A 26,245-nucleotide genomic window follows, 5' to 3' on the forward strand; every position below is an offset into this window, starting at 1 on the left:
TTCACTTAGTTGCCACCCTATATGGATTGAATTCAGTTTATACTGAAACACGTGAAAGGCCCAAGATAAAATATTTCTAATCCCAAATCAGTCACCCTGTCATTGGTGTAGTTGGCCTCTGTAGTGACTTCTGCTAACCAGTGTGGAGGGTAATCCTGATTCCTTCCCTCAGTGAAAAACAGATTGCAAATCCTCAGAATATAAATTCAACATCGTGTCTGTAGATCTCTTCATGGATTGATATCCATTGTGCTGCATCCAACACCCAGGGTTCATCCCTTGTGTCAGGGTCTGTGAGACAGTGCTGTACTAAAACATCCCTTTCATCCCAAAATGTGACCCCAATGCTGTTTGTTTTGGGTTTTTTTTAAAATATATCTTTATTGATTTCAGAGAAAGGAAAGCAGAGGGGGAGAGAAAGATAGAAACATCGATGAGAGAGTCATTGATCGAGCCTGCAACCCGGGCATGTGCCCTGACCGGGAATCGAACCCCAATCGCCTGGATCCCAGGTCGACCATCAACCGCTGAGCCACGCCCGGCTGGGCTGTTTGTATCTGAAACTCCCTGCTGCCTTCAAGCTTCCAGTCTGGGAAAGAAATAAAAATTGATTTTGAAGTCATAGAAGTTTACGAGGAAAAGCTAGCCCCTGTGCCTGGTTGTGTACCTTTAGGTGCTTGAATTCATGGCTAGCAACTCCTGCTTGTTGGCTTTGATTTTCCCGTCTTTAGATTGATGGTTTAATTGTGGGTAATGAACTTTAAGCATGTGTATGTCAATGACTTTGGCAGGTGAGCTCTCCTGAATAGGTTTGGGAAGGCCTTACGAGACTTTGAACGTTTTGACTTTATTTGGGACAGCATGTCACTTGGTGACGGTGGCTATTACCTGCAGGGTAAAGCACATAGTGCCTCCAGCTGTAGTAAGTTCACTGATATACTACTTAAGTGCTGTAATTGGGTGGGTGTCTGACTGGCTATTGGAAGTAAACAGAGGAAATTTCTGTGAGATACCATAATTTAGAAGCCCTCAATATGTAGCAGTCTACCAAGTGCTTACCTATAAACAAGACACACAATATTTTTTAAAGCTACTATGTTTATCCTAGTTACTTTGCAACATTTGATGTGTATTTTATATTAATGCTAAAATTCAGTGGAGTTCATGTTTTCTTTACAAGCTGTATTTAGGTGTTTTCTCATTTTAAACAGGTCTCTTTTGGAAACGGTATGTAATTGTACAAATATCTAAATTCATTATTTTTTAAAGGAACTTCACAGATGTGTTTAACATTTTTTATTGACTTTTTTAGAGAGAGACATCGATTTGTTGTTCCACTTATTTATACATTCATTGGTTGCTTCTTGTATGTGTCCTTCCCGGGGGCGGGGGGTTCAAACCACAACCTTAGTGTATCAGGATGATGCTCTAAGACAACTGAGCTGCCTGGCCAGGGCCCATTCTTATTTGTTTTAAAAAAAGCTAAAGTCATTGTTTTGGCCACCAAGCATACTTATGCAAACTGTACTTTGTTATGAAAAGGAATTAAATTGGCTTAAAATGAGAGTGAGTAGAATTTATCATCTAAGTGGGAACACTTGAGAGAGAATGGGTTTGCTATTATGCCACGACAATAGGCACAGATGAGCTGTTGTAGAATGGCTTTCAAACGTTTTTTGAAACTATAACCCACAGTAAGAAACACATTGAACATTGTGAGTTGATACATAGGTATGTGTGTGTATGTATACTTATGTGTATGTGTGTATGTATATATATATATATATATATATATATATACATACACATGTATAATTGAAAGTTTCACAAAGTAAATATTACATGAAAAATGCTCTGATTTCCTATTCTATTTTTTAAATGTTTACTTTAAAAATAAATAATTATAGGATGCACCATTTGAAAAGCACTTTGCTTTCCACTTGAGTGATCTGCCATGGGAAAACTGGTATTTTTTTTTTTTCCTAAGCCAGGGAAATACATTATTGCTTGCTTGCTTTTTTATTTTTGAAATAACCAAACCTAGGAAAGAGCTGCATAGGAAATACAGTTTATACCCTTCACCCAGGTCATACCCACACCTGTTTGATCTCTGTGTATATTTCCCTGAAACACTTGAGAATTGGTTGCAGAGATCATAGCCCCTTAACCCCCTAAAGACAAGCATATGTTTCATAAGAACAAGGACATTCTCTTAATATATCCCCTTATACAACCACGGTTGCGCTAAAATTCAGAATATTTAACAGATACAAGCCATACCAGAATCTCACCAGCTGTCTGTGCATATTGTCCTTAATGGAAATGTTTCTCTCGATCCAGGATCCCGTCCAGATACGCGTCGCAGTTAGGTGTCACGTCTCTTCGGTCTTCTTTAATCTGGAATAACTCCTCAGCTTTTCCTTATCTTTCATAATACAGTACTGATATTTTTGAAAAGTAAAGACATTGTTTTGTAGGCTGCCCGCCAATTTGGGTTTGTTTCCGTATCATTAGATTTAAGTTATGTGTTTGGGCCAGAATGGTGTATTCATGATGTTATATCCTCAGTGTACCATGCCAGGAGACACGTCCTGTTACTTTATTTCTGTATTTTTTAAAAATTGATCTGAGAGAGAGAATCATGGATTTGCTGTTCCTCTTATTTATGCATCATTGATTGATTCTTGGGTGAGCCCTGACCGGGGAGCAAACCCACAGGCTCTCGTATCAGGACAACGCGCTAACCCACTGAGCTACCCGGCCAGGGCCCAGCACTTTCTGACGAGGAAAGACTGTCTCGTCTTCTTCTGTGTTGTCCATTATTCTAATTCTTCTTTTTTTTTTTTTTTTAAATATATCTTTATTGATTTCAGAGAGAGGAAAGGAGAGGGGGAGAGAGAGATAGAAACATCAATGATGAGAGAGTCATTGATAGAGCCCGCAACCCGGGTATGTGCCCTGACTGGGAATTGAACCCCGATCGCCTGGATCCTAGGTCGACACTCAACCGCTGAGCCATGCCTGGCCGGGCTCTTCTAATTATTCTTATGCTGACAAACATCAGAATTTGTTCTACATCTTCAATTGTTTTCTAATTGGAGAAACGGTGGGAAGTGGTAGGAAATGGCATGAGGATTCTTGAGTGTCATTTGCTTAACTGCATTCTGGCCCCTGAGTATTTCCTCTGGCGCTGAAGGAAAACACCCAAATGAAGCCTAATCGTGCACATGGCCACATTCTTAGTGCTAATTGGAAGCTTCTGCTTTGGGTTCTTGGGAATATGAATAAACCCAGCTCCGATTGTATAAATAAAAAAGATTTATTGGCTCACGTAGCTGGAGAGTCAGGGCCAGAACCTTGGCACAGATGTTATCTAGCAGTGCTGCCTGGTAGAACTTTCTGCAACGGTGGGAACGTCCTATATTTTCTCAGTCCAAACAGTAGTCACCCGTCCGCATGTGGCTGTTGCATACTTGAGATGTGGCTAATTCAACTGACACTGAATTTTTAATTTTATGTAATTTTAATTTAACTAGCCTCACAAGGCTACTGACTACTATATTTTACAGCACAGGCTAGAATTTCTCCATTTCTTGCTTTGCTCTCCTCTGTTTGCTCTTTTCTCAGGCAAATTACCCTCTTGTGCGGCAAAAGTGGCCTCCAGTAACCCCAATGTACATTCTGATCACAACCAAAACCTCAGAGCCAACTCTCACTGGCCCTGCCTGGGTCATGGGCCCAAATCTGGACTGGGTTGGCCAGGGGAAGTTCCCCAGCGATGAATCAGAGGACCAGGGTGGGTGCTGTCACCACACAGGGAGGAAGGACCCCAAAGAAATCAACACAGCAGTATCACTTGCAGCTTTGTTTACGAAATATTGGGTATATGTTTTTTATAAAGGAGAGAGTTAAAAGCATAAAGTACTACTCAAAAATAAAAAATAAAAAGACAGCAGTCCTCTATCAAAGGAAAACGGTAAAGGTGGCAATATTCTGAATTTGAGGGAAAAACTTAAATCTCGTACTAATAACAACACTTGGACCTGTGTTTTCGGGTATTGTTTATTTTTATTTTATTTAACAACTAGATCTGATACAAACCTATTATATAAAGAATATGTAAATCCAATAGAAACTTCCATCTGAAATGGCAGAAACTTCAAATATTACTTTTGAAATATGGAGACGAGAAAATCAAACATCTTAGAGAGATGAGTAAGTTCAAATTTTCCAAGGAGCCAGAGTGGGCAGGGCGGGTGGGGCTGGTAACCGAGAGTCCACGTCTCCCTCCATCCCTCCCTCCCTCCCTCCCCCCCCTCACACACACACACACACACACACACACACACACACACACACACACAGCAGGGCAGCTACATTCCATTGCTGCCATTTGGGTAGGTGTAGGCCCAGAGTTGTGAGCTCTTCAAGCTTTTCAGAAGATGTCAGAAATCCAGAATTTCACATGATTTTTTAAAAAATGTTTAAAATTTATTTCAATTGTTCAGCATACAATATTATATTAATTTCAGGCGCACAACTCCGTGATTCAACATTTATAGACCTTACAAAGCGATCATCGCAGTAAGTCTGGTAGCTATCATTCGTCACTGTACACAGTTACTATTGACTCTGTCCCCTAGGCTGTGCTTTCCATCCCTGTGACTTACTTTACAGCTGGAAGTTTATATTCCTTAATCCCCTACCCCTTTTCTGCCCAACCCCTTCCCCCCGCCCCTCTGCCACCATCAGCAGTTCTCTCTGTATCTATGAGTTTATTTCTGTTTTGTTTTGCTGGCTTGTTTTGTTTACGTAGATTCCACATGTAAGTGAAAACATACGGCACTTGTCTTTCTCTGTCCTGCTTCCTTCACTTAGCATAATGCTCTCTGTGTTTATTCACGTGTTGCAAATGGTAAGATTTCATTCCTTCTTACGGCTGAGTAGTATTCCATTGTACACGTGCACCACAGCTTCTTTATCCAGCCGTCTATCGATCGACACCTAGGTTGCTTCCAGATTTTGGCTACCGTAAATAATGCTGCAATGAACACAGGGGTGTGTATATCTTTTCATATTATTGTTTTTATTTTCTTTGATAAATACCCAGGAGTGGAATTGCTGGGTCATATGATAGTTCTATTTAAAAATTTTTGAGGAATGTCCATACTGTTTTCCATAGTGGCTGCGCCAAATGACAACCCCACCAGCAGAGCACAAGGGTTCCCTTTTCTCCACCCCCTCACCAACACTCACTCGTTGGCTTTTTGATGATAGCCATTCTTATAGGTGGAATGATATGTCAGTGTGGTTTTGATTTGCATTTCCCCGATGATTAGTGGTATTGAGCATCTTTTCATGTGTCTGCTGGCTGTCTGTATGCTCTCCTTGGAAAAATGTCTATTGAGATCCTCCGTGTGTTTTTTAATTGGATTTTTAAAATGTTGAGTTCTGTGAGTTCTCTGTGTATTTTGAATGTTGACCCCTTATGGGATAGATCACTTACAAATATTTTCTCCCATTCAGTAGGCTGCCTCTTTGTCTTATTGAAGGTGTCCTCTGAGCAAAAGCTTTTTATTTTATTTATTAAATCCTCACCTGAGGATATTTTTTTCATTGCTTTACAGAGAGAGAGAGAGAGAGAAACATCAGTGTGAAGAAGACACATTGATTGGTTGCCTCCTGCACGCACCGGAGAGCGGGACTGAGCCTGCAAACCAGATACGTGCCCTCGGCTGGAATCAAACCTGGGCCCTTCAGCCCACAGGCTGACACTCTAACCACTGAGCCAAACCGGCTGGGGCTGGCCGTGCTAAAGCTTTTTAGTTTGATGTAGTCCCAGTTGTTTATTTTTGCTTTTGTTGCTTTTGTCTGAGGAGACATATAAAAAAAATTGCTGAGACCGATGTCAAGAAGTTTACTGCCTGTGTTTTCTAGGAGCTTTATGATTTCATGTCTTACATTTAAGCCTTTAATTCATTTTGAGCTTATTTTTGTATATGGTGTAAGAAAGTGGTCCAGTTTTAGTTTTTGTAGGTATCTGTCCAGTTTTCCCAACACCATTTATTGAAGAGACTGTCTTTTCCGCCTCATATATACTTGCGTCCTTTGTCCTAGAATAATTGACCGTAAAAGCCTGGGTGAACCATCCTGATTTGTAAAACAGCTCGTGAGACAGACCAAATGGACCTGCCTCAGCTGGCCTACAGGCTGCCAGGGCGCCAGCCCTGGTCTCAGATACTCAGGGACCACAGACTGACAGTGACTTAGATTTCTCTGCTGTGAATCCAGCCCCTCAAGCGTGGCTGTGAGGATTGCACAAGGTAATGTGTTCAGAGCGTTTAGGACAAGGCCTGAGGATTAGTAAGTGCTCAGTGAGTGTGAGCTGTTCTGCCCATTCTTCCGGAAGGCCCAAAGGGACTGTCCAAGGCCGTCTCCTAATTCCATGTGACTCTGAAGTATTGTCCCCAGACCGCAGCACCTGGGTGCCTGTTAGAAATGCAGATGCTCAGGCCCCACCTCTGTTCCACTGAACAGAATCTCTCCTGAAGGGGTCCAGCATGGTACATTTTAACAAGATTTCCCCAGCCACTTCCCATGCTGTGAAAGTTTGGGAATTTCTCAAATCCAGCTTGCTTTTCTGGTCCTCATTCTTTTTTTACATATATATATATAATATATTATATATATTATATGTATTTTACATATATATAATATGTATATTATTACATATTATATATATATAATATGTAATAGTGGGTCTTTTTTATAGATTGATTTTTGAGAGAGAGGAAGGGAGGGAGAGAGAGAAACATCGATTTTTTGCTCCACTTATTTATGCATTCATCATATGTGCCCTGACCAGAGATGGACCCCACAACCTTGGCGTATTGGGGCGATGCTCTAACTGAACTACCCAGCCAGGGCTCTCTCCTTCACTCTTAGCAGAACTGCTCTAATGAGCATGGCCTATACGTGCTTCTAGAATTCGTAAAGATGTATGAAAGGCCTTCAGGTACTCCCCTGGCGTATATTATACTGTTAACTCACTTGGCCAAAGTCATCTTCAGTCTGCAGCCCCCTGTGGGGGTCCCACGTCCTAAATCAGTGGAATCTGACTTCCAGAATTGCACTTTGGATGGAATACCGTGATCAGCCCCCAGCGCCCGCCCTGCCCGCCAGATCATGAGAGGTGGGTAGAAAACAAGCCTCTGAAAACTCAGGCTGGATTTTTGTGCTGGCTTATCTGCCAAAAAAAAAAAGAGAGAGAGAGAAAGTCTAGAACTGGAATAATAGTACAACCCGCAGATGGTATCAGTGTAGCATTCCTGCTCCTCTCGGTCTCCTAGCAATGCACCAGCGACAAGGAAGTCGCATTCAAGGCATTGTTTCTGACTCAGACGTGGAGCAGGTTACGCTCAGATGAAACCGGCGCCTGCTGATAGAACATTGGCGCTCTGTTCCCAGGCTTTCTGCCCTCCCAGCACGTGCTGGCCTTAAATCTACCATAAGTAGTAAAGTTGCATATCAGGTTTTCTCTAACGTTCCCAGAGGCCCTCAGCTGCTGTCTCAGGCATGTACCCAGGTGACTCAGGCAGAACTCCGTGTGCTTAGTGACTCAGAAACTAAATCATTAACTTGGTAGATTCCTTCGGAGCACGGGGAAAGGGAGCTTGAAGGAGAGGGCGTTAGAATGTGGGCCTCCGATACGTCAGTGACCGTGAACACGAGGACGGCAATCCCGAGCCGGGTGGCTTCTCAAGTGGACCAGATACTAACCCTCGAGTCTCCCGGAATCGGGAAGAATCTCCGATCAGTCACCCTCAGGAGCAACAATCCACATGGGTGACTTACAAAGAATGTAGTTTTCCTTTCTTTGAATCTCTATCGGGTAAAGCAGGAAAATGTGGGAAAGGCTTCTTGGCAACTTTTAAGGAATTGATTTTAAACTGGGAATATGCATTTACACCTACACGTGCACACACACACATCTGGTCTGCCTGAATGTGAAATTCAACTTCCGGTGCACACATACACAAAACACCAGACGCTACTTGAAAAAATGATTGCAAGCAAACCTCACCCCAAAATGGCCATCGTAATAATTTTTCAGTTCTGCCCGTGGAAGGCAACAGTAACACCTTTGCATTAAAACCCTTGCGATTCAGTTGTGACACACGAGGGCTTTTCCAGGGAGCTGCCCTTCCTCCGCCCCCGGGCGCCTTGGCTGGTGCTCACAGGGCCGTGCCCAGGGGGCCCGGCATGTGCCCCAACCGCGAGGCAGCCGGGCCGGGGCGAGCGGGGAGTAAGCGGCGGGGGAGGCCGGCCGGAGAGCAGGCGGGGTGCCCGGGAAGGTGGCCAAGTGGCTCAGGCTGAATGGGCGGCTCCTGACAGCTCCTCAAATGTCCTTGCTGTCCCTTCCCACTGGCTGCGTGGATACCAGGGGAACACAAAACCCCTCCGCCTGGAGGTCACCGAGAATTCACAAACGCTCCTTTTGAAAGCGGCATGTTCAGTAGAGCGAAATGCTCGTGGTGCCGAGGGGTGACAGGTTTGGTGCGGAGGTGAGGACGCCTTGCCCTCCTGGACTCGAGGTGTGAAGCTGAAGCTCGCTTGCCACCTGGTCCCCAACTTTAATCATGGCCCGCGCCTCCTCTTTAGAAAGGTTTGCGTTTGCATGTTTGTGGCCCTTCTAGGGAGAAGGGGGGTGACCAGGCCGGTGATGCTTATGATGGGCTGTGTTCCTTCTTTCCTCTTTTAGCTACGTGAGGACAAATAATGCTTAAGGATGGATAAAATATTTAACAGCGGCCATACATAATTTATTCCCGAGACGATGCCCATTTCCAGCCCAATGGTTTGCTCGCAATTAGAGCTCCTCAGAACATCGAGCCCCCGTGTCTCCTTGGCAAGCTGACGTTGGGCTTATGTTGACTCTTTTCTTCCTGAGGCTAATTGTTCCTACGTTCTCCTGTGGAAGGACGCCTTCCTCGACGTTGTCTACAGCAACAGGCAACCAAGGTGAAAACTGCAGGCAATATGCGTACTCGCTTCTGGGCCTCAGGTTTGCTCTGAGCTCCAGGGTCATTCATACTCGGGAAGGAGAAAAATATTTGTATGTATAAATGTTGCTTATGAAAAGTAGGCTGCTTTTGTGTCCACCGAAGTAATAAATCATTTCAGGAGACATTTTAGAAAACAAAAAGTCTATAAAAGAAAAAAGCCAGGCCCTGGCTGGGTAGCTCAGTTGGTTAGAGTGTCATCTCGATACGCCAAGGTTGTGGGTTCGATCTCCGGTAGGGCACATGCAAGAATCAACCAGTGACGGCATCCATAAGTGGAGCAACAAATCGATGTTTCTCTCTCTCTCGAATCAATAAATAAAGAAAATTTTTACATTGATGTATCAGTCCTTTCTTAATACATAGAAGTGTTTTATATAATAAGGAAGTCAACCTTCTGGCTATCACTTTTTCCTAATTAGTCCTTTGCTTATTACTATGTTTATCATTGGCTTTTCTACTTATTGTGTAGTAATTTCTTTTTTTTTTTTTTAATAGCTCTTTTTTTTTTAACAAATTATCTTTATTGTTGAAACTATTACAGATGTCCCATTTTTACCCTAATTGATCCCCTCCACCCCGCATCCACCCCACCCCAGGCCTTCCCCAGACCAGTGTCTGTGTCCATGGGTTATGCTTATAAACATGTAAGTTCTTTGGCTAATCTCTCCCCACCCACCCACCCCTGCCTTCCCTCTGAGATCCCTCAGTCTGTTCCATGCTTCTGTGTCTCTGGATCTATTTTGTTCATCAGTTTATTTTGTTCTTTAGATTCCACATACGAGTGAGATCATGTGGTACTTGTGTTTCTCTGCCTGGCTTATTTCCCTTAGCATGACACTCTCCAGGTCCCTCCAGGCTGTCCCAAAGGGTAAGAGCTCCTCCTTCTTTACAGCTGCATAGTATTCCACGGTGTGAATGTCCCACAGCTTTCTCTCCATCATCTACTGATGGGCACTTGGGCTGTTTCCAGATCTTAGCTACTGTAAACTGAGCTGCTGTGAACATAGGGGTGCATATATTCTGATTAGTGTTTCAGAATTCTCAGGATATATTCCTAGAAGTGGAGTCCCTGAGTCAAATGGCAGGTCAATTTTTAATCTTTTGAGGAATCTCCATACTGTTTTCCATAGTGGCTGCACCAGTCTGCATTCCCACCAGTCGTGTACCAGGGTTCCCAGAATTTCTTATTTTCTATAGTAAAATCCTTTATTCTTTAATAGTTTATTTCTCAAAATTATATAAATATATACTCAGATTATATCCTAAGTACTATACTTTTATGATTTCTTTACATTTAAATATTTAATCCACCTGAAAATTATTTGTCCTTCAGGTGAAAGTAAGAGGTTGATTTTTTTTAAATGTTCCGTTAATTGTTCTCATATAATATATTGAATAAGACACTGCTTTGTCACTGAATGGAAGTTTCACCTTTGTCATTTACTAATTTCTTAGATGTTCTTGGCTTCGTTTTAGCCAAATCATTCTGATTTGTTGATCTATTTGTCTACTTTGGAACCATTGCACACTGTTTTAAGCACTGAAACTTTAAAATACACTTAATATCTATAGAGCAAATCCTCTCCTCACTCCTCAACTGTTCTTTGTATTTTAAAAAATTAGTTATTCAAATTATAAATAAATTCATGTAGCTCAGACAAGAAGACAAAATTTTTATATCCTAAGAAACCCGAAACACCAATCAGAAAGAACTTACGCACCCCTGTGTTTATAGCAGCGCAATTCACAGGAGCTAAGATCTGGGAACAGCCAAGTGCCGGTCAGTAGATGATGGAGAGAAAGCTGTGGGACATTCACACCGTGGAGTACTAACACAGCTGTAAAAAAGAAGGAGCTCTTACCCTTTGGGACAGCCTGGAGGGACCTGGAGAGTATTATGCTAAGGGAAATAAGCCAGGCAGAGAAAGACAAGTACCACATGATCTCACTCATATGTGGAATCTAAAGAACAAAATAAACTGACGAACAAAATAGATCCAGAGACACAGAAGCATGGAACAGACTGAGGGATCTCAGAGGGAAGGCAGGGGTGGGGGGATGGGGAGAGATTAACCCAAGAACTTCTATGCATAAATGCATAACCCAGGGACACAGACAGGAGTGGGGGTGAGGGGGTGGATGCAAGGTGGAGGGGATCAGTGGGGGGGAAGGGGGACATCTGTAATACTTTCAACAACAAAGATAAATTTTTTTAAAAAAGACAAAATTCTTAAAAGTACACAGTGAGAACACTTTCTCCTTTATTGTCCCCAATTCACCCAAGTGTCATTCCCTCCCAGTAGGTAACAATTATGATTAGTTTCTTGCTTTTCTCTCCATAGATTTTTTAAAATGTAAATAAGACGGTATGAAAATATGTGAGTTCCCTCTTATTATTATATAAAAATAGCAGCATTGTCTTATCCTTTGCTTTTCTCATTGAATATATTTTGGTAGTCTTTCCGTATCACTAAATAAAATTCTTCCTCATTCGTTTTTTCCCATTCCTTTCTTTTTAGATATAAAGTTTTAATTCTGGAATCAGTTTAGATTTACAGGAAAGTTGCTCAGTACAACACCAAGCTTCCTCTGATGTTAACATCTTACATAACTGGGAAATCTTACATAACTTCAACATTTGTTGAAACTGGGAAATTAACGCTGGTGCATGTATTAGTCTGCTTGGGCCGCCGTAAGAAAATTCCACAGACTGGGGGGCTTAAACAACATAAATTTATTTTCTCACAATTCTGGAGGCTGGAAGTCTGAGATCAAGGTGCTGGCATGGTTGGTTTCTGGTGAGATCTCTGTTCCTGGCTTGTAGATGACTGCCTTTCCCTGTACCCTCACATGGCCTCCGAGAGAGGGGGAGAGAGAGCGAGAGAAAAAGAGAGAGCTCTGATGTCTTTTCTTAAAAGGACACTAAGGACACCAATCTTATGGGACCCGGGCCCCACCCTTAGGACCTCTCTTAACCTTAATTACTCTCTTAGAGGCCCCATCTCCAAAAACAGCCACATTAGGGGTTAGGGCTTCCACATAGAGATTTTTAGGGGATACAAACATTCAGTCCATAACAATACCTTTCTCTTGGCTAAACTTGAGACTTTATTTGGATATTACCAGTTTCCCACTGTCTTTTTTTCTGTTCCAGGATCTATACCAGTTTCCCACTGTCTTTTTTTCTGTTCCAGGATCTAATCCAGGACACCACACTGCATTTAACCCCCATCTACTTTTACAGCTCCATCATACGTAACCAATTTAATATATAACAATCCCCTGTTGACGGACCTTTAGTTTACATCAATTCTTTTGCCAGATTAGCTATGTGCAATCAATAATTGTACTCAGAAGTCATTCTGCACATGTGGAAAGTACATCTCCAAGGTGAACTCCTAGAAGAGGAATTACTGACACACAGAGCACATGCGTTTGTAATGTTGATGGGTACTGCGGGTGTATCTCCTTGGAGGGTTGTCGATTTATACTCCAGGCAACAAAGGGTGGGAATACTTATTTCCCTACAGCCTCGTCAATCTTGTGAGTTTTCACCATTCTGGTGGGTGAGGAATGTATCTTATTATGAGTGAGACTGAACATCTTTTCATTGATTATGAGTTACTTTTCAGATAGTTTGCTCATTTGATGTTTTTCTTATCAATCACCCTTTAACATAATAGATGTTGGCAAATATTTTTTCCCAGCTTGTCATACTACTTTTCCTAATAATCAACTGTATTGAGCTATAATTTGCTTCAACAAAATGTACTTTAAACGTACAGTTCAATGAATTTTGACGAATATAATATATCCATGTAACCAAATCTAGATAGAAAACATTTCTATGACCCTTACGTTATATTAGAATCTGCTTAGTAATGTTTGCTATGCAGAAGCTTTTAACTTTTTATAGTTAAAATTTTCTTTTATGACTTCTGAATTTTGTACCATAATAAGAGATGCTTTCGCATTCTGAGTTTGTAAAATAGTTGTCCATTTTACTTCTAGAATATTTGTGCCTTCATGTTTTCACCTTTCGATCTTTGATCTGCTTGCGTAATAGCCTGAGGTAGGTGTGAGGTCTAATGGCTTTTTTCCAAGTGTCCATCCAGTTGTCCCAGCCCTATGTAAACAACAGTCTACTCTCCCCGCACTGATATATGTCACATTTGTCATATACTGAAGGCTGGCATCTTGGAATCAATTTCTTGTTGTTTTGTTCTGTCTCTTCAATCATTTCCATACTCTTTTAATTACTAAGAATTTATAGCAAGTTTTAATATTTGCTAGGCCTATTCCCAACATTAGTTTCCCAACAAATTACCACCAACTTGGTGGCTTAACGCAACACAGATTTATAGTCCTGAGGTCAGAAGTCCACATGGGTGTCACGGGGCTAAACTCAAGGAGTTGGCCGTCTGTGCTCCCTGCTGGAGACTCGAGGGTAGAATCCGTGTTCCTGCCGCGTCCAGCTTCTGGAGGTCACTCACATTCCTGGGCTCACGGCCCTCCCCCCAGCTCCAGCGCCAGGACAGGCAGGCGGAGTCTTTCCCATGCTTCGTTCCCTGGCGGTGACTCCCCTCCTCCCGCTTCCACTTGAAGGACCTTTGCAGTTACCTTGGACCCTACCAGACAATCCAGAATCATCTTCCCATGTCAACGTCAACTGGCCAGTGACCTGAATCCCACCTGCAGCCTTAATGCGCCTTGTCACGTAACACAACATATTCACAGGTTCTGGGGATCGGGACATGGGAATTTGTGCAAAATTCTAAACCCTTTCATACATGTTGCCAGGCTTCCCCCCAAAACAGTTGTCCTGAGTTTACATTGTGCTCGGTGGTCCGATACTTCTCCACATTCTGGACGACACTAGATATCATTCTTTAAAAACGTTCCCAAGTTGCTGCGTGAAAGGCTGTTTTTAAAGCCTTTTCAATATGTTGAATTTTTGATGAGTAGCAACAGGTAAGTAAATGGTGAGAATGAAAACAAATATCAGCACAGGGACAGTCTTCGGCTTGGTAATCATCAGTGGCCATTAAAAAGTAATTTATGCCCGGCTGGCTGGTGTGGCTCAGTGGTTGGGCATCGACCCATGAACCAGGAGGTCACAGTTTGATTCCCGGTCAGGGCACGCGTGCCCAGGTTGCGGGCTCGATCCCCAGTCGGGGGCGTGCAGGAGGCAGCCGATCAGTGACTCTCCTCATTGACGTTTCTCTCTCTCTCCATCTCCCTCCCTCTCTCTGAAATCAATAAAAACATTTTTTTTTTAAAAAGTAATTCACAACCAATCTGAGTGTCTATCAGTGGAGGAATGCATAAGCAAACTGTAGTTCATCCATAAAATGAAATATTACTGGGCTGCAGAAAGGAATGAAGCGCTGATATACGCCACAATGCGGATGAACCTTGAAGACTTTATGCCAAGTGGAAGAACTCAGACACAAACGGTTAATACGAAATGTCCAGAAGAGACAAATCTATAAAGACAGATAGTATTAGTGGTTGCCCAGGGCTGGGAGTGGAGAGAGATGGGAGGGTTGGGGAGTGATGGCTGAGGAGGGGGGGGGGGTCTCTTTTTTGGGTGATAAATGTTCTTAAGTTGATTGTGGTGCTGGTTGCACAACTCTGTGAATATACTTTGTTGGTTTGATGATTGCACCATTCTCTAAATATAGTTTACCATTGAATTATGCACTTTAAATAGGTGCATTGGTGTATGAGTTATATCTTAATGCTTTCTACAGGCCGACGTTTTATCCAAAGCAGAAACCCTTCCTGTGCTACCCCCATGTCAACCCTCTACCCAAAGCAGAAAATCAGCTATACCGTCCGCACGTGCCAGGGACTGTCTGGGAGGTGGCATCCGACTCGGCTTGAATTGTCCCATCGGCGGGGACTCACTCACTACTTGGAGAGCCTGTCTGGCCACTTACGTACACCTCACCTTCAGCAACTGTTCCCGTCATTTTGAGGCGACATGTGTGCCCCTGTAGCAATACCCCTGTACTCGCTTTCTACTGTACAGCAAATCCCCCAAACGCAGAGGCTTCAAACCCCACACATTCGCTCTGTCAGCTTCCGTGGGTCAGGAGTCTGGGTACTGTTCCCGGGTCCTTGGCTCAGGGTCTCTCCTTTTTGTTTTGTTTGGTTATTCCTCACTCAAGGATATTTTTTCCATTGATTTTTTTTTTTTAAATCCTCACCTAAGGGTACTTTTTCCATTGCTTTTCAGAGAAAGCAGAAGGGGAGGGAAGAGAGAGAAAGAGAGAGGGAGGGAGAGAAACATCCATGTGAGAGAGACATCAATTGGTTGCCTCCTGCATGCGCCCCAAGAGGGGCCAGGGATCGAGCCTGCAACTGGTATGTGCCCTTGACTGGGAATTGAACCTGAGACCCTTCAGGGTGCAGGCCGATGCTCTAACCACTGAGAACACCAGCCAGGATTCAGGGCCTCTTTTCTCCCCCATCAACTAAGCAGAAATTCATTGGTGGGTTAAAACCTGAGCTGAACTGACATGAGGTTTACCTAAGGCTTTTATTCAGCTCATGTAAGGCTATAATGAAGGTGTTGGCCGGGGCTGTCTGAGAGTACACTTCCAAGTGTACAGTATTCAAGTGGTTGGTAGGATTTAGTTCCTGTGGTTGTAGGACTGAGGCCCGTGGCCCTCATGGGCAGTGCACAGCTTGCCAACTTGCTTCCTCCCAGGCCAGCAGGAGTGTGTCCCTGACTTCTCCCATCTCTCACCTCTAAACCCTCTTTAAAGGCATGTCTAATTAAGTTGGGCCCACCCAAGATAATCTCCCTTTTGATGAACCTAAAGTCAACTAATCAATAACCTAACCTTTGAAAAGCTATCCCATCCTACCCACTGGTCCTACCCACACTAGGGGATTATACAGTGCACACCAGCGGGCAGGAATCTTGGGGCCACCTTAGAATTCGGCTTCCCTCAGCACAACCACTGTTTACACCCTTGCCTGTGTGAATGCTGTTATGGAGCTTTGCAGTGACCAACTGCATGGCCACGCAAGAGGGATTTGCCTGGCTTTCTGTCTCTCTGGCTCAGGTGTAGGCCTTTTGTCAGCAGCCCCATAGTATTCACTGACTCCTTCCTCGTGCTCTCCCTTTAGATAACCCAGGCTTTCTCCAAGCAGTTTCATCAGTTATACTGTTTATCTGGCCACCTTACTACCCTCCCTTGAAAACAATCTACTTTCTCAGTATTCCAGTTATAATACAGTATGTATTTTCTGAGCACTCACTCTTCCAGACACTGTTTAAAGCACTTTACATAGATTATCTCATTGAATCTTTCCACCAACCTGTGAAGCTGTATCATGTCATTTTGCTGATGAGGAAATTTGGGCACAGAGAAGTTAAGTAACTTCACCAAAGTCACACAGCTTTTAGGTGGGGCGCTCAGACAGTTTGACTCTCGAGTCTCTGTAGTTAACCACTATGCATTGCTCCCTCCCAGAGCTACCCTCTGTACCCAGCAGGGGCCAGAGGACACTTCGCTTTTAGCTCTTTGTACTGAATTTTGTATTTTTTACTTAAAGCACCCTCATTCTCATTGCCTTAAACTGGACTCAAAGTCGATTTTAAAATTCTCTGTCACGTGAATTGCTGATGACAAGGTTTCCCACATGCTTTGGGCCATTGTTAAAGCCAGAGGCCCCTCTCAGCTTTTTGTTTGCTGCAGCTATGACTGCAGGTTTCCCTGAGAGCAGTCTCTCCTTTATGGAGTGCCTACTGTATACACAACACCGCGCCATGTACTCCAAGAACAGGAAAGGGCCTTCAAATCCTGGTGAACAGCGATACATTTTCCTGGAGCAAGAAAGCAAATCTATTCGAGTGTCCCAAATAGTCTAAAGGGTACTGTTTCACTGGGCGCCTACCTACTTTCCAACATCTTCTGACATATTCCGATCCATCTCCATGTGATAGAGCAGAAAGAGCCCATGGGTTCGAAGCTCAACTCCACTTAACAGTTACAGGTGAGCCTGAGCCATGTACTCAGTCATCTGGAGCCTCAGTTTCCCCAACTGTGAAGTAGGAAAACAGGCCCACAGTTCCTTTTTTGTAACTTTGAAATCCAGGAAACTCTCAAAAACCATTAGCTTTTTCTCTCCCATCAATTCCGCAGAAATTTATCGGCAGAGCAAAACCTGAGCTGAACCGGCATGAACCTTATTTGGCTCACGTAGGGTGAAGAGTCACACATTGAGCTGAGAAACACTATATTTGCTCACAGGATGCGGCCCTCCAGGTGCTAACATTGTAAAACCCAGAATTCTCACTCTGAGACACGTCTGCCCCCAGCGGATAGCATCAGGGGTTTGCATCGGGTGGCGCTGGGGGGGGTGGATTCTGAGCACTGATGAGAATTTATAGGGAGCATTAAGCTCAGACCTTGGTAACCTGACTCCTGTCCCTCAGACGTCTTGCTTTGGGGAGTGTTTTCCATCCAGCGCCCGTTTAGATGGGGCCCACATTTCAGTAGCTGGGAGGGGTGAAAACTCCTCTCTCCTAGGATTCCCCTCCGCTTCTCAAGACCAAAGCTAAACGTTGACGCGGATGGAGCAGTTTGAACCTTGACCCTTGGCCTCTGGCCTCCGAAGCCACGGCCCTTTGGGTAGCTGCGCCGTGGCAGGGGGAGGAGTGGAGAAAAACTGCTCGAATTACCGGAAGAATCCCGAGCTTTCCTTACAGGGAGGGAACAGCAGGAGGTGCTATTGCCGCTTCCTGTCCTGTAGAGGGATCCTTCAGAACTGGGAAAGAAAGACGCTTTTAAATCCTGGCTTTTCCCTGTGCTTCTGTGGAGCTGGGTCGTGTTCTAAATGATTTTGCTAGTGGGGAGACAGAGAGGCTAAGCAGGAGAGTGACCGCATTTTAGAGATGTGTGTTTTTTGACAACTTCCTTTGTGTAAAGGCAGCCTGCTGGAGTCCTGTATCCATCTCCCCCAAAACGCATGAGACATATTCTTTTTCCTCCAGGGACTTTCTGTCTGGTGGTGAATTACAACTTAGCAGAAGGGGGAGGTATCAGAAGGCAAGTTTAAAGGGCCTATCTGTTTGGAGGTCAGAAAAGAGCTGTTGAAGAGAGACCTTGAAGGCCGGGGGGTGGCAGGGAGGGTGGTCAGCTAGGGGCAGCTGGGCATCCCAGACGGAAAACGCTGGGCGTAGATCTGGAGCCTGGCAAACCTGGGCATGTTCAGGGGACCACGGAGTCAGACCTTTGGATATTTTCAGGGACCAACAGGTCAGTGAGAGACTGGGCTAGACAGGAAGACTGGGGCAAACTGGAGCAGCTCCTTAACTGGCCACATATTACCAGGTCACAGGGCAGGCCCACGGTTTCCTGATCCTTCTTTTCTTTTCAAGAGAAGTCACAAGTCTGAATGTCCATGTGAACCATAGACCTTGTGGCGTATAAACAACAGACCTTTATTTTTGATAGCTCTGGAGGCTGGGAAGTACAAGATCATGGCACTGGCAGATTCTGTGCCTGGTGAGAACCCACTTCCCACTTGCAGACAACCAACTTGTCACTGTGGCTTCATGCGGCAGAAGGGGGAGGGGGGTGATCTTGGGGCCTCTTATATAAGGGCCCTAATCCCATTCATAAGGGCTCCACCTTCACCCTCATGACCTAATCACCTCCCAAAGGCCCCCGCCTCCTAATCGCATCACCTTGGGAGTTCTGTTCAACACATTAATTTGGGGAGGAGGCAAACATTCAGTCTATACAGCAGCAGGCTACATAGCAGAGCCAGGACTTAGGAAAGGCAAGCAGATCCCAGGGCACTTTATGCTAGGAGCCCCTCAGTCCTTGATGGCAACCCTGAGAGGGAGGCCCCTCACAGCTTGTACTCTAAGTGCCTCTCTCCCTGGGATCCCATTTGCAGCTTAGGGTTCAAAGAGAAAAGCAGTGAGAAACATGTTGGCAAGGTAGGGCCAGGTCTTTGAACTTCAGTTGGTGGGCACTGGAGAGCCACTGACAAATTATGAGCAAATTATGCTTTGAGCAAATTATGACAAATTATGCTTTGGGAGGGCAGTGAAAAGGGTGGGCTGGTAAGGACTTTTCTAAGAGAGCAGACTGGAGCTAGGGAGGCAGCCACAGGAACCAAAAGGGAGCTATCTTTAGGAGGCACTTTGGTGTGAGTAGCAGGACTTGGGTTCTGGAATCAGACTGTCCGAGTTCAAATTCTGCCTTTTCCGTTTACTGGGTATGATCCTGGACAAGCAATTTAACCCCTTCGTGTCTCTGTCTCTTCATCTGTAAAATGGGCATCATAGCCAGGCCTGCCTACCTCATAGGGTGATGGAGTTTCAATAAGGCCATCTATGTGAAGAGTTGAGAACAGCCCCTGGCACATAGTAAACACTCAGGACACATTAGCAGTGAGGACCGATGTAGGGACCAAGGGACCACAGGATCCCCGGCACCCAAGAGTTAAGCAAGCAGGGGAACAGTGCAGGTTAGAAGCACCTGAGGGATCTCTTAACCTCCCCAAACCAAAGTCGCAGCCAGACCAATTAAATCAGTCTCTAGGGTGGAGTCTGGGTATTATTATTTTCTGGAAGTTTCCCAGGAATATCCAATGTGCAGCTGAGCCCAGGAATCATTGCTAATCTAGAACCGTGTATGCCTTAAGGCCTGAGCCAGGAGAACTGACCTTGAAAAGACACAGACAGGCAACCATTTTGCAGCAGGAGGTGGAGCAGATGGAGTGGGGGTGGAAGGGTGTGTGACCTAGGGGCCCAGCTGGGGGCTACTAGGGCTCCTGGGGGTCTTGAGGGCCTAGCGGGTGAAGACCAGCACCGGCACTGGAGTGTGGGATGGAGGCCGCTTCCTGCACCCACAGAGATTCTGGAGTAGGAGGCCAGAGCAGCGGCTCTGAGCTGGGCTTGGGCACCAGGGGGAGCTCGTGGGGACGAGCCATAGCTCCATCCCCCGCAGCTGGTTCAAACTGGTTTGGGCAGGGTGCGGCCCAGGCTGGCTGCATTCCGGGCCTCAGGCTTGCAACTTACCCAACGTCTCCCCAAGATCTGGAGACCCAGGGCAGGGTGCTGGGGCGTGAGCCCAGTACACTGAGGGACTGGGAGATTTTTAAAAATTCAATCCTCTTTGTTTAAAATCATTGATTTGACTTCCCACGGGGGTCCCTGGCTAAAGCCAGCAGCAAGAGGGAGCCCCCTAGGTACGGCTTACTCTCAGACTTCAGTGTGCACGGGACTCAACTGCAGAGCTTTTAAAATGCAGGTGGCCCAGCTTGCCAAAGATGCTGAGGCAGAAAGTTGGGGCAGGGCATCTGTATTCTTAGCAAACTGTTTCTAAGGCATAATCACACGTTTAGTCTAAGAAGAAGAAGAAAAGACTAGAAACAAAATGACTGTTGGCTAGCCAACTGGGCCAGGGCTTGAATCGCTGAGATGCTTGGGAAAAGCCCAGATCTCTTCCCCAGACACCCCATCTCCAGGGACAGGGTCTCAGGGCAATCTGCACTGTTAGCTAACGTCCCAGGCTTTTTGTTTTGTTCTTAATGAGTCATCTTGGGCATTCAAAACTTTTAAACATTATAACCAATATCAGCAGAATAAAACCTTATAATTATAACTGAACCCTCCCCTCTCACATCCTTCCCCAATTTCCTCCCCCCTCGAAGTACCCACTTTCTTAACTGTGGCACATCATCTCAGGCACAGCTTTATGCTCTCACCCCATATGTCTGTATCCATAAACAATATATAGTGTGCTTTCGCATGTTTCTAAAACTTTATCTTAATGGCAGAGTGCCCTACCAAGCCTTCTGCAACTTGTCTTTTTCCCTCTCTCTGCCTTATGTTTGTGAAACTCATCCATCAGTGGACGTTTGCTGTGCTCAGGATTATTTGGCTAATCTGAGGCCACTTCTGGGCTTTTCTGGGGGGAGGGCCCCAGTCAGCCTGCAGGGGTGAGGGTCTGAGCTCCATTCCTAGTGTGTGTGTGACGCGTGGAAGGGCTTCGAGCATCAGGGAGATCACAACAGTCATGAACGGCCAAGTGCAGGTTCAGTGAGTTCCTATCAAATCCCTTTCCTAAGCACCTGAGGCCCAAGTCTTTGCCAGGACTTTTCCAGAAAATGACTCTGGCCTGAATGTTCGTGTGGGGACGTGGGGAAATCAGCAGTTGGGCAGCTGTGGAAGTGGGAATTGTGCCCTGAGGGATCACCGAGAAGGCAGACCAAGCATGTGCTGACGCCCCCTACCTAGGGTCATCAAGATAAAATATAAATTCAGATTTAACGGGAAGGGGTGAGGGGCGTCCTGTATATTTATTTGCAACCCTAAGCCCAGCCAAATTTTTAAAAATGAATTTAATATTCTAAAAGTCATCATAGGAAACATGAGAACTCTAGACTTCCCCATACCTTTTTACCTTGTTTAGTACTTTCTTCATTAGCATTGTTTTGAGCGCACCTCACCCTCTCCAGCCTCTAAAGGGCCTAGACAAGCCTCCTAAGTGTGCTGGGCGGTCAGACTTAGTGCGCTTAAGAATTCTCTGCGGAGCTTATTTTAAAAGCTGCCCCAAGGGGGAAGAGGCCCGCCACACCCGCATTCCCTAATTTCCAGGACTCCCCGCCCGGCGCCAGCCAGAGGCTGGAGGAGAACGGCCTTGGGAAGGAGGGGGCGGGGGGCTTTGGTCTTTAAATGAAAGGATCTTTTAGGATAGCCGGTTCCTTCGCTGGATGCTCGCGGGGTGACCCGCGGAGCTTTAAAAACAACCAGGGCCCAAGCCCCACCCCCAGGGCTTCTGGCTGAATCCGGCGGTTCCCGGCGTCTCAAAAACTCCCCAGGGCGTCCCCAACTGCCACGGAGACGGGGAGCCACTGTTCCCCGGATTCCAATGAAAAGGGTCTGTTTACACCGATAGCTCTCAAACTCGCATGTACGAGAACCTGGCGAACTGCAAAAATATTGACGTCCAGGCTCCAACCCGGGACTGTGCGCGGCCCGAACTCCGGCAGTTTTCTAGGAGCCCGGGAGGTTGCAGTGTGCGGGCGAGTATGAGAATCTCTTGTTTACCAAGCAGCGCGGGGGCCGCGCGCCGTGAGCCACGCGCGCCACTGGGCGGCGCTGCCCACTCGGCCGGGCGCACGGGGAGGCGCGCGCCGCAGCCGCCGGTGCGCACCTGACCCGCCTCCGCCAGGCGGGCCGCGGGGCATGCAGCCGGCTGGGGGCGGGGCTGCGAGGCCGGGTCCGGGTGACCGGCTCCCCGGCAGCCTCCGCCACCCGGACCCCGCCGCGCCCCTGATGCTGCTCGTGGACGCCGACCGGCCGGAGCCCGTGCGCGGCGGAGCGCGCGAGCTGGCGGTCTTCCTGACCCCCGAGCCCGGGGCCGAGGTAGGGGACGGGGGATGGAAGTGAGGGAGGCGGGTGTCGGGTTGGGGAGTCTGCGGCTCGCGTCCTCGGGGAGGAGCGGTCAGGTGCTGGCCCCGAGCGCGCCGGTACCCCGACCCGGACCCTCGGCTTCCCCGCAGCATCCTCTCGCACCCGGCGCAGGGGCTCGGGGCCGGGCGTAGGGGCGCGAGGGTTCCGTTTTTTGCAGAGCGGTGACACCCTGGCGCTCGCTGCCCGGAGATGCGCGGCTGGTCGCGCCGGTTCCTCTTCCAGCCAACCCCACCCCCCGGGGGGGGGGACCCAGATCAGGCGCCCACCCCCACCCCCACCCAGGCCCCTGAGCTTCGGCCGGGACGCCGGACCCAGGCGCGCTGGGGGCTGCTGCCTTTGCCGGGCTGGGCCCGGGGCGAGGCTGACCCCTGGCTGCGCTCGGGCCGCTGCGCTCCGAGCAGCTCGCCCCGGGGCCGGCGGAGGCGGCCGGGCTGCGCCTGTGCGGGGACGCGCCCGGCCTAGGTCCCGTCTGTTGCTAGGAGGGAAAACACCTCGTCTCTGCCTGTACTTTCTATTTTAAACGCACGGAATAAAAAGTAGATCTAAAACTAGACCCTTCTTCCAGCGGAAGCCAATCTGTTGACAGTGCCGAGAAAAAGTGACTTACCCAAGTTCACCAGGAGTTATTTATAGGTAGGGCTAGAAATTCAACTCATTCTCTTTGTAAATCTCAAAAGCAGGACAGAAATATATGAAATAAAGGGTGAGCACCCGCTCCCTTTTCTCTCCACCCGGACCCTAGTTCCCTGAAATAACCATCGGTAAAGAGTTTGGTGTACCTTGCAGACATTTAAAAAATGCATTTACAAATGTGGGTACGCATATAAATAACATGCATTTCTCTAAAACCCCACCTGATACTGTCCTGCAACTTGCTTCTCTTTACTGGAAACAGCCTGGACAGATGGGGAGTGACCGCTAATGAAAAGGGACAGAGCTTCTTTTCAGGGTGGTGACAAGGTTCTGGAATTAGTGGTGACGGTTGCACAATTTTGTGAATATACCGAAAACTACGGAATTGTACACTTTAAAAGGATGACTTTTATGGTATGTGAATGATATCTCAATTTTTAAAAATAGCATGTCCAGTAGAAATCTAATGTGAGCCACCCATGTAATTTTAAATGTTCCAGGAGCCACATAATAAAAGACAAGGAAACAGATGCAGTTAGTTTCAGTTATTTAAAATAACAGTGCATCCAGTATGTTATTTCAACATGTCATCGATGTAAAAAAAATGTAACGAGATTTTTACATTTTGTCCTAAGTTTTTGAAGTCAGGTTTTTAATATTGAACTTGCAACACATCTTATTTGGAACTGGCCACATTTTAAGTGTTCAATAGTCATCTGAGGCTGGTGGCTTCTGTAAGGGAGAGTGTAGGTCTGCATCATTCTTTGGCTTCCTAGTATCTCATGATTAAATGACAGTTACTCCTATTTCCTGGGCACATACTTTGTGCAGCTGTGTGCTGAACTCTGTTCGTGGATTGTGGCATTGCATCCTGGCAGTGACCCAGTGGCTAGGAGGCGGTTCTGTCGATTTTATAGCTGAGAAGACTGAGGCCCTTGCAGAATAAGGGACGTCCTATGAGTGTCCTGTAACTTATGACCAATACCCCCAGGGATGGGCATTGAGGTTGTCTACAGATTTTTACTGGTTTAAGTAACCTGAGTTTCTTTTTCGTCCCTTTTCTCCCTTGCTCTCAGCAGCGAGATTTCCCTGTGCCCGGTGGCTAAACCTCAGCTTCATTTAGTCTCTATTAGGAACAGCTTTCAAGAGAAACTGCGTGTATTAACTTCATTTTCTCACTCAGGGCTCTCTTTAACTCAGACATGGGTTGGCTCACACTCATTTGTAAGGGCCTTAATGAAGAGCCCAGCTCCCTGTAGCTCTGTGCAGCAATAAACCCACATAGAGCACTTGCTGAAGTTTATTTACTAAAAAAAAGCAGAAACTCTCAGAGTGGAGTCATCTGCAGCTTCTACTTAAAGCTTAATTCATTAGCAGGTCCCTGAGCTGAGGCTGTTTGCAGATGGGCAAGTGAGCGGGACAAGGGAGGTCTGGTTTGGGAACAGGCCTGGGCAGCAGGTCCCCCCCTCCCACTGACCCTTCTCCTAAGACCACTTTTGGCTTTTAAACGGAGCAGTAGGAGTTTCAGACCAGCCCACTGCAGTCCTAGGAGTGTCGTCCTGCGGTTCCTGGTGAAGTGAACCTGTTTCATTGAACCCCTACTGTGTGCCGAGCGCTGGGGATGCCACGGCAGTGAAACAGACAAGGGCCCTGCTCTCTTGGGACAATAAACACGGAATACACAAAACCTCTGAATTGTGTTGAATGCCGTGAGAATGTAGCATGAGGAATGTGCAGGGAAGAGGAAGACCAGAGATCCAGAATCCAGGAGGGTGAATAACAGAGGGACCCTGACCTTGTCTGGGTGAGATCAGGGAGGGCTTCCCTGAGGCAGGGTCATTTTACGCTAAGCCCTGAAGCATGAATTAGGAGTTGGTTGAGAAGGAGAAGAAAAATATCCCAGGCAGAGGGACTAGAACTTGCAAAGGCCCTGGGTGGGAGGAAGCAGGTGTTGGGGATAGAGGAGCAGCAGGTAGAAGGGAGCAGTGGGAGGTGTGGCTAGGGAGGAGGGTCAGGGCCAGGCATGCCCAAGACTTTGCACTCTCACAGGATGCAGGAGTTGCTGAGGGGCAGTGTGATGAGATCAGCCGGCAGGTGAGTGTTTTACTATTTCCAGTGCCCTTGGGGTTTTCTGTCCAGCCAGCTTTTCTGTGTTTTACTTTCTCTCTCTTTCTGGTTTGAACTTCCTCTTGGGGGAAGTTACAGAGGGGTCTCGGAAGCTGCTTCAAGGAGGCAGGGAGGGAGAGATGTTTGGCGTGTGGGTGCCCTGTGACTTACAACGGAGGGGAGCTCAGGGCCCTCCGGAGTGGCTGAGCACTGACACCCCCCACCCCCGGGTGAATGTCTGAGCAGGCTCTTTCAGGATTTCAGTGGTTCCTGTGCCGGGGCATGGGACAGGTATGGCTCACAGATGGGTTAATGGCCTAGATGGAAGGAAATGAAGCCAGCACTTTCTCACATGCAGGGTCTTTGCTTCAATGAGCAAAGGATGATGGTGGAGAAAGCACCTGGGTCCTTTAACCACATGTGGATTAGATCAGGGATTGGTGTGATTGGTTCAATCCAGAGAGGGCTTTTTAAGTGGAGGAATTTCATGTAAAAAAAAAATATCCGAGTTTCTTGTTTGTTTAAAATAATGAACAATCTCGCCCTCGCTGGTGTGGCTCAGTGGTTAGAGCGTTGTCCTGTGCACCAAATGGTCAAGAGTTCCATTCCCAGTCAAGGGCACGTACCTGGGTTGCTGGTTTGCTCCCAGCCCCTGGTCAGGGTGTGTGTATGAGGCAACCAGTTGGTGTGTCTCTCTCACATAGATGTCTCTCTGTCTCTTTCCCTCTCTCACTCTCTTCCCCTCTTCCCTCCCTCCCTTCCATTCTCTCTGAAAAGCAATGGAAAAAATATTTGTGTCGTCAGATGAAGATTAACCAAAAAAAGAGAACAGTCTGGTAATCCTAGGTCCATGTTTCCTAGTCGCAGCCCCCTGTTTGCCATAGTCCCCACTTCACTCTATTGTCTCTCCCATACCAAAGGTGGTATCAGTTACTGTTTGCCCTGTGCTTGAACTTTTGATTTTTCTGTAATCATGATAAGAAAAGGAACT

The 26,245-nt window shown here is 46.4% G+C and overlaps 1 protein-coding gene across 1 annotated transcript in view; it reads left to right on the top strand.

Annotated features, from left to right (window-relative positions):
• Positions 1–22,287: 22,287 nt before the first annotated feature.
• Positions 22,288–26,245, top strand: part of BCAS4 (breast carcinoma amplified sequence 4) — a 51,444-nt gene continuing 47,486 nt past the window's right edge. Inside the window, exon 1 of the mRNA XM_087818629.1 lies at positions 22,288–22,467. Within this exon, the coding sequence (XP_087674755.1) occupies positions 22,288–22,467 (180 nt within the window). The remainder of the gene's footprint in view (positions 22,468–26,245) is intronic.

This window comes from Miniopterus natalensis, chromosome 7 (genome assembly GCF_054644295.1).
Source record: "Miniopterus natalensis isolate mMinNat1 chromosome 7, mMinNat1.hap1, whole genome shotgun sequence".
In the NCBI taxonomy this organism is placed as follows: domain Eukaryota; kingdom Metazoa; phylum Chordata; class Mammalia; order Chiroptera; family Miniopteridae; genus Miniopterus; species Miniopterus natalensis.